Genomic DNA, 13,917 nt, shown 5'->3' with positions numbered 1-13,917 from the left:
GTAATTCTATGTTACACAGACTCAACTTTCAGTTGATCAGTTCCTTTCTCTACCAGTAGTTTCTCAATTGCAGTAGATGCAGCATCAAAATTTGGGCCATGAACCTTTCCTTCACTGCACCCTCCTTCACACAGAAGGCCAACTGTTCTGACTTTCCATCTCTGGTCTCATCATCTGGTCTCTCGTCAGTCTCATCAGGTATTTTTTGCTTCACTTTTACTTTGAAATGTGCTGTTTTTATCTGCTGTAAACACTGCCAACTCCTAACTCCGCCTTTCATAAATGTTGTTATTTAGATTCTTACTAAAAACCTGATAAACAAAACAGAAAGATGCATTCTTAGCAAGGTACTCCAGCCATTTGAAACCCTGGAACTAGCTTTGATGAAAGATTCAAAAACAAGTATATCATTGTGCATTTCCAATAAGTCTGGGCTGTTTTCACTATTTAAGTTCACTCTCCTTAAAGGCAATTTAAAATAAACAACGAAGCCCAATTCGACCAGAACAGTACCAAAATAAAAACAGTTCATTGGGTGGAAACTAGATAAAGCTAACTTTAGCTAATAATCAGTCTCTACTGATCTAGCCGACATTATCTGATGTTTTTGACACTATTTAGAGAGCAAATACACAGTCAAAGGATTTAATAATGCACCACGAATAAATTCTCTGGTGTAGTTTGTGTAGCAGGCAAATGACCACTGAATTTCCTAACTTAATCAGTGACAAAACAAACAGAAGGAGGACCAAAACAAGAAAAATAAGCACTGTATATTGTTGTAGTGACAACCCTGCAGATTACAAAAATAAAAAAATACACAATCAGTTATTAGTGTGCACCCTATCCTCACTGATCACTGTTGTAATATGCCTGTTCAGACACATAGAGGCACAACCTCCAGATGTAATTTTGTGGGTTGGCAGCCCACTCTTCAGTCAGAATTGCCTGAAGTTGCTGCTGAGTCAATGGAGGATTTGAATGCCATTCAAACAAATTCACGGGTTGCCTCCAGCATTGCAGCAGAATGATCCCAGTCCGGTTGCTCTGCTGTGGCATTCTTACAGATTTTAATTTCACAAAAACCTGTGGTGAATGTTTATAGGGTTTAGTGTGTTTGATAAAGGAGTGGAATTAGTTGGATAAAGACACTGTGACTTCTTCTCCAAAATTGTGTTTTGAGGACTACTCAGTCAGACATAAGCACGGAATCATTGTAAAGACAATTAGGCATACACTTAAGTCACAGCAATGACCCTGCTTTATCAGAGCAGTTTGCACTTTTGTTTGTGGACAGCTGTGCCTTTAATCTGCAGCATTGATTTGACCTCTTAATCAGGCCTCACTCACTAATAACAAGCCTACAACGGAAGTATCCAAAAATGAAATATATAGTTGACCAACAGGGGTGGCTGGGGAGAGGGAGGTCTGGGCCTCTTTGCTTAGGCTGCTGCCCCCGCGACCCGGCCCCGGACAAAGCGGATGAAGATGGATGGATGGATGGATAGTTGACCAACACAGAAACCCATGCAGGCCACTGTCTAGACAACTAGTTTTCATGTAAGTTGGGGGATGCCCTCATAAAATAACCTTCAACAAGGTAAAGGTGTCAGGTCCTCGAAAGTTAAGTTTAATTCAGGGACCTGTTAAACTTAACCTTTTGCCTTGTTGAAGGTTATTTTACGTGTCATCAACAATTCCCTGAATTTGACTGATAATCCTAATCTCTGATGGCTACATCATTACCAATATTATGTTTGTAGATGCTAAGCCTATGCTTGAAGCAACTGAGGTGTTAGATGGCAGGGGTGACACAGTGCCACTGTTATGAATGAAACTTGACATAATCCAATAACTCCAGCCATACTTATCTTGTCCTTTATTGTTTTCCATGGGTTGCATTTGTTGTTCAACTTGGTGACTATTTACATAACATTATGATTGTGACCTTGAACCAAGACTACGTGCAGCTGTTCACATTTTACCACACTACGGTCAAAGACAAGCTTTAGTCTTTTTTTTTTTTTTTAAACAAGACAAAGGACATTGGAACAACTGCACAAAAACAATAACATGCAAATAATCTTTATTTATAACTACACAACTGAGAACAGAAATGTATTCATTAAAAACTGTTTGTGTTCATCATTTAAAAAAATGTCCAAGTAAATGAAATTAAACTGTAATTGCTTCATTAAACAAAGTCCCTTTGCAGTACAGCAGACTCATACATTAAAGTGTGAATATGTTGATTTCAAAGTCTGATGCTTGAGTATGGACAGAAAAACTGATCACTGAAACCCCAGACTTTCAAAGACTGATTACATTCTTATTAACCATTTATGTATGACTATTAAATTATTATTTCAATCATTCACACTTGGCTTTTAGCTACTTCCTCACTCAACAACTAACCACAGGATTTACTGACCAATTTTAATAATAAAATAATAATTAATAATAAATAACCAAAATAGTAATAATAAAAATCTGTTTAACTACTACTGCTACTTTTATGGAGCTGTTACACAGTTAATTCATGCTAACAGCTTTACATTGACATGACTGGATCTCACATAGATTTCTCTTAAGCTGTAACTACATCATTATATCACATTTTGTTCTTTGTTGTCATCACTGTGTTCTTGTTGCTATTGAAATAACATTAATATGAAATAAATTATGGCTGTCACCTTACAAAAAACCCCAAACACCCTGTTTACAATCACTGAAGCACTGATTAAGACACATGTCTAACAATGTACAGGCAAAGTGGTTCTAAATATTTAGATATGAATAAAAGTAAATAACACATAATTCAGCAGTTGGTCCCCACCACGTTCCCACTTGAAGTTAGATACTGACTGTCCCAGGGAAGAAATTTGTGCAACCCTGTTCAGCTAAAACTTTTCCAAATGGTTTAGTGTGGTGCACATACAGCCTGCAGAGTGCAGTGTGTCTGTGTCTTCAGGCCCAGGAGCGTTAAGATGCCGCCTAAGAGGAGCAACGTTAATGAGGAGGAACTGGAGGACATAAAGAAATCCCTAAACTTTATGTCTGAAGAAATAACAACAATTTCAAAACAACAAAAACTGATACTCAATTTAATGGATGATATTAAAGAACTAAGAAGGCAGAGCGAGGAAAAGGACAAGAAGATTGCTATGCTGGAAGGACGGGTGTCAGATCTGGAACAATATTCAAGAGTAAATGATGTGATAGTGACAGGACTGGAAACCAAGCATCAGACATACGCACGGGTAGCAGCAGCAGAGAGAGGGGAGCCACCCGAGCAAGAGCTACGCTCTTTGGAAGAGCAGGTAATGGCCTTCTTTAAAAGCAAAGGTATAGAAATGGATAGTAAAAATATTGAGGGATGCCATCCTCTTCCGAGAAAAAATCAAATACCTGCCATTATCATTCGTTTTGTTAATAGAAAACAGAAAAAAGAACTGCTCAAGCAAGGAAGAAAGCTAAAAGGTACAAATGTTTATTTAAATGAACACCTAATCAAGAAAAATGCAGACATTGCAAGACAAGCAAGAATATTAAGAAAACAGAAGAAAATACAGTCAACTTGGACGTCAGACTGTAAAATATTCATTAAGTTAAATGGAACACCAGAGCAGGCTAAGGTTCTAGTCATCAAAGAGATGACGGAACTAGAAAAATATAACCGATAAATGCAAAGCAGTGCTAAATATGATGTGACCGTCCAAGTGCACAACCAACGCAGATGTCTGACAATTTTCAACTAACAACTCATATAGATATTGAAAATAAGACATTGATGTATGACAGCAACATAGATCCTGATTGTAATTTCTTTAACAATAAGACAAATGAATGCAATTATTATACAAATGAGCAACTTAAAAAGGAATTCAAGGTAGAACAGGGTATAACAATGGTTCACTTTAATAGTCGAAGCTTATATGCAAACTTTCAATCCATCAAAGACTACATAACACAGTTTGAACAGCCATTCAATGTGATAGCCATATCGGAGACCTGGATAACTCCTGGAAAAGAAGAAGACTTTAAAATAAATGGATATGAATTCCTTCATGTAGACAGGATCAACAAGAAAGGAGGTGGGGTGGCACTTTACATTGATAAAAACCTAAAGTACAAAAGAATGGGAAGAATGACAACTGTTATTGATGGAGTGATGGAATGTTTATCAGTGGAAATAATTATAGAAAAAAGGAAAAACCTAATTGTCAGTTGTATATATAGAACACCAGGATCTAAGATTGAGATATTTAAGGATAATATGGAGGACTTATTTACAAATATAAATCAGAAAAGAATGTTTATTTGTGGGGACTTTAATATTGACTTATTGAATCCAAATCATAATAAGAGTACAGAAGAATTTATTGATTCCATGTACAGCATCGGTTTATTTCCACTGATAACAAGACCGACCAGAATAACATCTCATTGTGCAACTCTATTAGATAATATATTTACAAATATAATAGAAGGAAAGATAAAAAGTGGGCTGTTAATCAATGATATAAGTGACCATTTACCAGTCTTTGCATCGTATAATTGCCATTATAAAGTGAACAACGATGGACATAAGATTATTTACAAAAGAATAAGAACAGAGAAGACCTTAAATTGTCTTAGAAATGAACTTTTAAAGCAAGATTGGAATATTGTATATGAACAAACAGAAGTTAATAAAGCTTACGAAGGATTTTTAAGAACATTTAACACATTACTTGATAAAAACTGCCCAGTAATTGAAATCAATAGGAAACACAACTATGCAGGAAGACCATGGATGACTAAAGGACTACAAAATGCCAGCAAAAAAAAGAATACCTTATATCGAGAATTCATAAAAAAGAGAACAATAGAAACTGAAATGAAGTATAAAACTTACAAAAATAAATTAACTAATATAATGAGATCCTGTAAAAGAGAGTATTACATTAAAAGGTTAGAACACAATAAAGATAACACAAGAGATATATGGAATGTATTAAACAGAATAATCAAAAATGAATCAAGGAATAATGATTACCCTGGGTACTTTATAGAAGGGACAAGAAGTATTAATAACATGGAGGAGATAGTAAATGGCTTTAATGAATTCTTCGTAAACATAGGGCCAAAACTGGCAGAAGAAATAAAGGTTGATGGAATAGAAAGGGACACTGGTGAAAATATTGAAAGGAATAGTAGCTCAATGTTTTTAAGAGCAGTGGAAGAGAAAGAGATTTATGACATGGTTAGAGGACTTAAGAACAAAACCAGTACAGACTGGAATGATATTGATATGGTAACGGTAAAGACAGTTATTGATGGTATCGTAAAACCATTAAAATATATATTCAACTTGTCGTTTCAAAAAGGAGTTTTTCCACAAAAAATGAAAGTTGCTAAAGTTATTCCCATTTACAAAACCGGTGAAAGACATAATTTTACAAACTATAGACCAGTGTCAATACTCTCCCAGTTCTCTAAGATACTGGAAAAACTCTTCATAAAAAGATTTGACAGTTTTGTGGAAAAATATGAATTAATGACAGATAGTCAGTATGGGTTCAGAAACAACAGATCAACAGCTTTGGCACTGATAGATTTAATGGAAAAGATAACGGAATGTATGGATAATAAGAGGTATGCGCTCGGAGTTTTCTTAGATCTAAAGAAGGCGTTTGATACTGTTAATCATGAAATTCTATTAAAAAAACTGGAAAAGTACAGGTTTAGGGGAGTGGTTTTGGAATGGTTAAAAAGCTATGTAGGGAATAGGCAACAATATGTACAAATAAATGAATATAAATCTAATTTGATGGATATAGCTTGTGGAGTACCTCAAGGTTCAGTACTGGGTCCAAAAATGTTTATTATGTACTTAAATGATATCTGCAGAGTATCGGAGATTTTAAAGTTTGTAATATTTGCAGATGACACAAATATACTGTGTGCAGGTGGGGAATTGCCACAGGTTTTGGAAATGATCACACAGGAATTAACGATATTAAAGAAGTGGTTTGATATAAATAAATTATCATTGAATCTCGATAAAACCAAATTTATGTTGTTTGGAAACCAAAAGAAAAACATCGAAGTAGAAATATGTGTTGACAATGTATATTTAGAAAGAGTAAATGAAATAAAATTTCTTGGGGTGATCATTGACCACAAGCTCTGTTGGAAGCCACACATTACTTATGTTCGGGGGAAATTGGCACGGGGCATTGCCGTCCTGGGAAAAGCAAAGCATATGTTGGATCAGAAAGCACTGCACATTTTATACTGTGCTTTACTACTGCCATATATGAGCTACTGTGTAGAGGTCTGGGGAAACACATACAAAAGTAACACACAAACAATAACTATAATACAGAAAAGGGCCATTAGATTAATAAATAATGTAGGGTACAGGGACCATACAAATGCACTCTTTGTCAAAATGCAAGCTATTAAATTCCAAGACTTGGTGAAGCTTAAAACAGCGCAAATAATGTATAAAGTCAGAAATAAATTGCTTCCCAAAGAAATCTGTAAATTGTTCATAGAAAGAGAAGGTGGGTATAACTTAAGAGGGAAATGGAATTTAAAAATACAAAGTGCTAGAACAACTTTAAGAACTATGTCAATCTCAATTGCAGGAGTTAAATTATGGAACAGTCTAACAGAAGAAATAAAAGACAGTCAAAACATAAAACAGTTTAAAGTAAAATATAAAAACCTAATTTTAAATAAGTATAAGAATGAAGAAAACGGGGTTAACCCAGGACGGTAATGTTGCTGGTAATGGTGTTGCGGTTCTTTTTTGGTTGTTTTTTTGTTTTTTTGTTTTGTTTTGGTTTGTTGTTTTTCCATAACTTGTGTATCTGCAAATATACACATTCTGTATTTTTCATATGAAAGAAACTATACTGTGGTGGGGCTTGCTAATTTCTTGTTTTTGATTTATGTATGTTATGTTTTGTTTTACTTCATATGTTTATATGTTTCATATGTTGTTTGTTTAATTTAAGACAAAAAAAAATTAAATGAATGAGAGGTAAAACTTGAGGGGGTAGGGACAAATAAGTAAATACTTCAGCCTACTCCTTTTCAAACAAATAATGGAATGATATTTTGTAATGATTGTGAAGGCACATGTTTGAAATGTTTGAAATAAAAATGAACTGAACTGAACTGAACTGAACAGTAGAGTCCAAATGCTGTGATCACTGATGCAGTTGTTATTGCTCATACCAACAGTCCAAAGTCTCTGGTTTTCAGAGCTGCAATATCACAGCGCAGTGCTTTTGTCAGTGCTTTTATCCTTCACATCCGTGTTGTTGCTCTCATCGCCCTCAAAGCCACCATTTTCCTGTGGGCAGTGCTTTTGCTCTTCTACATCAGCGTTCTGACCTTCCAAGTATGTAGCGTCACTGTTTGTAGACGAGCCGCCACAAAATCTTTTATAAAGCTGGAAGCCTGGACAGGAAACAAACCATAGATTCAGAACCAGTGAGCAAAGACCTTTGGACAAAACCTTTAAAAGTGGAATAAACAGGACTTCTATGCAAGATGCCATAACAAGAAAATTTGAAGCATCCCATGTTTTCTTTTCTGTTCAGTTTCAAGTATAAGTGAGCATCTACGATACACTGTAAACCAGTGGTTCTCAAATGTTTGGTGCACAGGACAGACAGAATTCAAAATTTCAAGGTATTCTGCAGAAGATGCCCTGTATGTCATTTTAGACAATGTGAACTATAACTTTCATTCATTCCCTCACTGCACATTTTCACACGAAAACCTATTTTAATGCAAGCCTATTCTCACGTCTGTGACATTAAGTAGCACCATCTTCTCAAACACACAGGAATTGCTAATTTAAGCAAATTCTGTCCTTTGAATGTGTTCCGAGATGCACTGGGGTATGGCATTAGTGGGACTGTGGAAGGTCCATTTCGTCACTGGTAAATGTGCAGGAGGTTTGTTTTAACCTGAAGTGAAAGGAATAAGTTAGGGATGAAAAAAAACCCAGCAAGCAAAAAATACCACAAAACAAAAGATCTCCTAGGTGACATAAAAACTCATGAAGATGTTGCACTTCTTAAAGTTTTTCATAGGTGTTAGAGCTTCAGTGCAGTAATGCTAAAGATGCATCCATTGGGTATCCTCGTTGGTCTTCATACAACAATTCTGATGGCTAAAGAACCAAATGGGACAGGCAAAAAAAAAAAAAAAGTAATGCTAAAGATGTCTGCATGCATGGCGAGACACAGTAAGCAGACCCGAGAAAGCGGTGTTGAACAATACCTCTTATTGAGAGTGCATTGTTCCTGCTTCTTCTGGTTCAAATCCACCACTGTTTTACAAAAGCCAGTATTTCTCTCAGGAGAATGTTTAGTTAATTCCTGCCAACAAATGCCACAGTTGGGCTAATGACCATTAACATCTCTGATGTTAATTGCTACTGGATATTTCAGATATCAGTTGCCTAGGTAAACCTATAACATATATATTGTCCTCTCATGTCACTTAATCCTCTCAACGTCTATTTGAGCTGTTATTTTACACACTGTTGCAGGAAGTTGTGAAAAGTCATTGCCATTCAGGAGTCTCAGGTTGTAAAGCTGCTGCTAATTACTTCATGCGAGGAAGTTTCTAAAGACAGGTAGCTTTTGTAGGTGATTTTGGGGGTGCTTTTCTTCATCTTCTCCGCCATTCTCCAATGCTCTCCTCAATCACAGCTTTAAATGCGTCAGTCAATAATATAGTCAAATTCAATTTCTTACATTACTTTTTTTTCTGTTACAAAATGATGCTTGGTTTACACAAAGTCCCTGGCACACCTGGACACCTCTTGGGAAACACTTGAATTAACCTTGACTGGTGCCCTTGAATTCTAAGCAGCATCCCCCTTTATGTAATTTGCTTTCACAGTTAGACAATTCAATGGTCAAAGAAATAGTAATAAGACTGTGAGGTAAAGTCATCCATTTTCCCAATTTTCCCGAAAGAAACTGGTGGAAAAAATATTCAAACTATGTGCTGACATGGATATTACGATACTTTATAGTAGAGATGGACTGATCCGATATTACGTATCGGTATCCGTCCGATACTGACGTAAATCACTGGATCGGAAATCGGAGAAAAATTTAAAAAATGTAATCCGATCCATTAAATATCACGAAAGCACCTCACAAAACTTGCCACACGGCGTAACTCGGCTCATAACCGTAGCACGTTGCAGCAGTGCTTGTCACGTGATAGAGCAGCTGTGTGTATTTGTAGCCTAGCTAGCAATCCGGCATTTCATCTCCAAGAAGTTATGAGAATGAGGAAACCAGGGTCTGAACAACAGCAGCACGTTTAAGCTTGATAAGCTGTTGTTGGAATTTATTTATGTTCTACACCAGGATCTTTTTCTATGCAGCCGGGGCAGATCTAGCAAAGTTTTGCCAGGGGGCCGATAGGGCATTAACAAGGAAAACGGGGCACAAAGACATACTTTTCTTTCTTATTCTCATTTAAAATATCTAGCTTTTAATAAATAATTATTTTAATCTGATGTAAACTGTATAGAAGTCCATTACTATATATAGCAACTATTAAGTCTAATATACCCCAGTAAGCTAGTACTTTTTTTTTTGGGAAGGTACAATCTGTGCAGTCTGCAATTCTGTTGAAGAAAGATGTTAAATCTATTTAATTATTTTTGGAAAATAATTTATTTCTGTGCATTTTTCATTTTCTTTTCACACTGCATCAAATTAAAGTTGATTACGTCGATTAAGCATCATGAGGTGGAGGGTGGGTGGTTCCCTATTTTATTTATTTATTTATTTATTTTTTGCTGGGAGTTTTAGAACCCTATTAGTTAGGTTGCTTACTCTTTAAAATACCAGAATAGGAAGGATAGAGTAGGTTTAAGTTTGTTAGATTGATCAGTTTTGCTGAACTATGAAATGTTTTGGGTGCAGTGTATTTTTTGCATGCAGGTATAACAGAATAGCTTTAGTGTTTGTTTTTTAACTTGAGTATGAACTTATACAAAAAGCGGCACGATATTAAAAAACAGTTTTTTTGTTTAAAAAACACACTATATCGGATTCATATCGGTATCGGCAGATATCCAAATTTATGATATCGGTATCGGACATAAAAAAGTGGTATCGTACCAACTCTACTTTATAGCTGACACAGGCAAACCACTGAAACAACATGAAGCACGCTGCAATTCTGTGACTGGTTAAACTTGGGTTAAACATTTAATCCTTATATGGCACAACACCTGGCTCAAACTGTTGACTCGACACAGCAAAAAAACATCACAATGGAGGAAAAGAAGGAAAATAAGGAAGCTGCATTCACTGACCAAGAACTAAAAAAAAGTCAAGCGATGCAGGAGAAAATGGCCAATGTATATGTCGTGTGTTTTAAGGTCTTACATCCCACAAAGATGAGCTCACTGGCATACAGCACCAAAGGTCTTGCTTTGCCCCAGGGAGTGAGAGCTCATTCCATCAGGGAATGGCAGCCCCTTTGGCCCTTTTTAAAGGGGTACCTGTAGCTGATATTTGTGTGGCAGCTAGTTGGGCATCACCGCTGCTGTCATAGGTGTTATGATACTTGATCTCTGACACAGATAAACCACCAGAGAAGCATGAAGCATGCTGCAACTCTATTACTGGTTAAACTTGGGTTAAATATTTAATCCTTATATGGCACAGCACCTGGCTCAATCTGTTGACTCAACACAGCAAAAAAACATCACAATGGAGGAAAAGAAGGAAAATAAGGAAGCTGCATTCACTGACCAAGAACTAAAAAAAAGTCAAGCGATGCAGGAGAAAATGGCCAATGTATGTGTTGTTTGTTTTAAGGTCTTACATCCCACAAAGACGAGTGCTGACACGAGCTGGAAGATGCTGTAGATGAGGGGGAAGGCAAACATCTTTTCCAGCTCCTCTGGGGTGAAGGACAGCTGGACGATAGTGCTGCACAACTGGGCATTCTGGATACCTGTCTCCAGTGCAATGGTTCGACATCTGAACAAATAAAAAAACAATGACGAACCTCATCAATAAGTCAAACTTGAATGTAGCTGTGTCAGAAACATTTTGCTGTCACCTCACCTGTACCAGGGTTGACCCACAAAGCGAGCCAGGAAGAACCCAAGGCTCAATCCAATAAAGGGGTAGATGGTGCCAATTATCCACAGGGAGGGAGCAATGGTCCAGGACGACTGGTAGAGGACTCCTCCAACCACAGCTATAATAACAATGAGAACCAAGCCAACAATGGATCCAACCTGTGCCCAACATAAACACTCCATTAAAACCCAGTCCAGGTGATTTAACTGGTTCGGCACTGTAAAATGAAAATATCACATCCCCCCAGTATGTATGATGGAAATGCTATTTCTAAAAAGGAACATGTCACACAGGCACAAGATGTTATAAGTGAAAACATTAAACCTGTAGCATTATATTCAATAAACTGTAGAGCATTCCTACCTTCAGGATCTTTTTTGCCATCTCAGGCCACCTGTGCTTTATGTACATTCCCACACCGATCGGGATGATAAGGGCTGCCAGTGTGATACCTGAGGATGCAAAAAAGTAGATTATAAAAAGGTTACCTTAGAGGCAGGAACAGCATTCACAGTTACATCCTGATAATACACATTATTGAGAGCACTTGTTTGAAATTATTTAAGGTGTTTCAGTTCTTTGAAAGCTTTCCTTACCGATACTGTCATACGGGATCTTGATGGTGTCACTGGATGTCCATACACTGGTGTAGATTAAAAGACAGAGAGGCATCATCCCCAAGGCCAGGAGAGAGGAGCAGGCTGTCATACTGAGACTGAGGAGCGAAGGATTTGGACACTGATGAGTTTCCTGCATTTGTCCCTAGCTGTGCTTAAACACACTAACACAATCTGTTTTATTTAAATAGTGCATTAACATTGAATAAATGTAAATAAAACTCTAGACCAATAAAAACTTGTAATACATTAATTCTGTTGTTCTCCTGCCAGGTAGCTACACAACAAGAAAGTCTTCCTTAAAATAGCTTAAGAGTGTTCTGGGATCCAAAAAACATGAAAATATTCTATTTAGTTTACATACACAAGAGAAACAAATAGTTATCATAGAGTAAACATAGTGGTCCTCTAAGAGCAGCACTTGGTGATAGTAGGGAAAAAAGAAGGTTCCTTTTTTAACAGGGAGAAACCACCAGCTGAAAAAGGCTCAGAGAAGTCTGCTCTTTAACATTAAGGGAAAAAGAAAAAATAGCAATGAACCTGCCCGCTGTCTCACCTGAGGTCCATGTCTCCATCCAACCAGTAGCAGATGATGTTGGAGTTTGAGCCACCTGGACAGCAGCCCATGATGATGATGACCACTGCCTGCACAGCCTGGACCCCAAAAGCCAGTGACAAGGCAAAAGCTGTGAAAGGCATAATGCCAAACTGGCAGAGGAAGCCAATGATAATGCCCCATGGCTTCTTAATGTGGCCCCACAGCTTTGCAGCCTCCACTCTGCAGCCCATGGCGAACATGACCATTGCGAGCATGATGGTGAGCACCGTGCTCATCACTACTCCCAGGATGGCATTGAAGTTACTGGGAGGAACAAGGCAGTCTGTGCCCGAGCAGGCTGTGGCAGCATTGTCACAGATAGCTGGCAGCATGGTGGTTGGCTTCAGCATGGACATTGTTGTGGCAGAAGAAGAATATCAGCAGATCCTTAAAACTTGCACACACTTTGGGGCTAGGGTCCTTGAAATGAGACGAGTCCAGTTTCTCCCCCTGTCCAGGAAAATGGACCTGACAAAGAGAAGGAGTGAGCTTGGATCACTGCCCTTTATGCCCACGGTTTCAAAGCCAAATAAAATTGGGCGGAAAGATAAAAAAATAACCAATAGTCTATGTTTTATGGGGTCAGCATTCAAAACACATGCATATAAAAAAGAAAATCACAATGAAATATGAAATACCATTACACCATGGCTCCAGTTTTTACAGCCTTGTGGGTTTTAAAGTTTTAATGAACTCACATGTCATCAAGCATCATCATGCAGGAAAAGTTTCAAAGAGGCAGCAGCCACAGAATACATGTCCTTTGCACAATTATATATGGCCGTCTTTGGTCTCTTAATCATTCTTTTAAACATGAGTAACCCAGAGCCCATAAAACAAAATAAAGGTGTGGTCCTTCGTTTATTGTAGGAGTTATGTTCTAAAAAATAACCTGAGATAGGTCAAATCCGCAAAGTAGTCAGCTTTTAAAAAAAAATTATTATAGATGTTTTAAGCTGTAAAAACCCCTCACTACACACTTCATACACTTTTCTCAGACAGGCATGAACATTTTCACACTTTTCTCTCTTGTTTAAACACCCTCAAAGTTCAAACCTTTGTAGAAAAATAAGTCCAGTATTATAGAATGAAACCAAAGATCAAACCCTGTTTCAGGTGCAGAACGTGAATAGAGCGGCTGCCAGAGAATTCAACATCAATGAATCAAGTAGAGAAAGCAAGAAGAATGAGTTAAGTTTGACTTATCTGTTTTGTTTCGCTTAACGTGCCTTATAATCCGGTGTGCCTTATAATCCGGAAAATACGGTAACTTCTACCTTCCTTTAGCATGTCCGGAAGTCCAACCTTTTGTGCGATGGTTCCTTCCTCTGCCTTATGGGTGGTACCGCAGTTGCCTTTGATGGTTCAAAATGTTTCGTAGCCATTGTTGTGTTTGTTGGGGAGAAAACTTACAAACATACAGCACAGCACTGCAGAGTCACACTGTAGCGATCGAAAGCGTATGTAAATTTGACAAGCTGAATGCATTCTGTTCTGTACAGGAGACTAGGCACGGAGGAAAAAGCTCGTCATTTCATGGTGACATAATCTTTAATTAACACCCCAAAGTCTG

General features: G+C 37.4%; 1 protein-coding gene across 1 annotated transcript; it reads right to left on the bottom strand.

Annotated features, from left to right (window-relative positions):
• Window positions 1-7,267: 7,267 nt before the first annotated feature.
• LOC308409843 (ileal sodium/bile acid cotransporter-like) lies at window positions 7,268-12,700 on the bottom strand (the record flags this gene model as incomplete). The annotated part of the gene is made up of 6 exons (XM_080902842.1): window positions 7,268-7,455; window positions 10,867-11,024; window positions 11,112-11,287; window positions 11,493-11,581; window positions 11,726-11,844; window positions 12,303-12,700. The coding sequence occupies 6 exons, from the start codon at window positions 12,698-12,700 to the stop codon at window positions 7,268-7,270; spliced, it is 1,128 nt and encodes a 375-aa protein (XP_080758968.1).
• Between the last annotated feature and the right edge of the window lie 1,217 nt (window positions 12,701-13,917).

Source organism: Rhamphochromis sp. 'chilingali' (assembly GCF_963969265.1).
Source record: "Rhamphochromis sp. 'chilingali' genome assembly, chromosome: 14".
Classification (NCBI taxonomy): domain Eukaryota; kingdom Metazoa; phylum Chordata; class Actinopteri; order Cichliformes; family Cichlidae; genus Rhamphochromis; species Rhamphochromis sp. 'chilingali'.
Note: the sequence above shows the minus strand (reverse complement) of the source record. Positions and strands in the feature narration are given on the sequence as shown.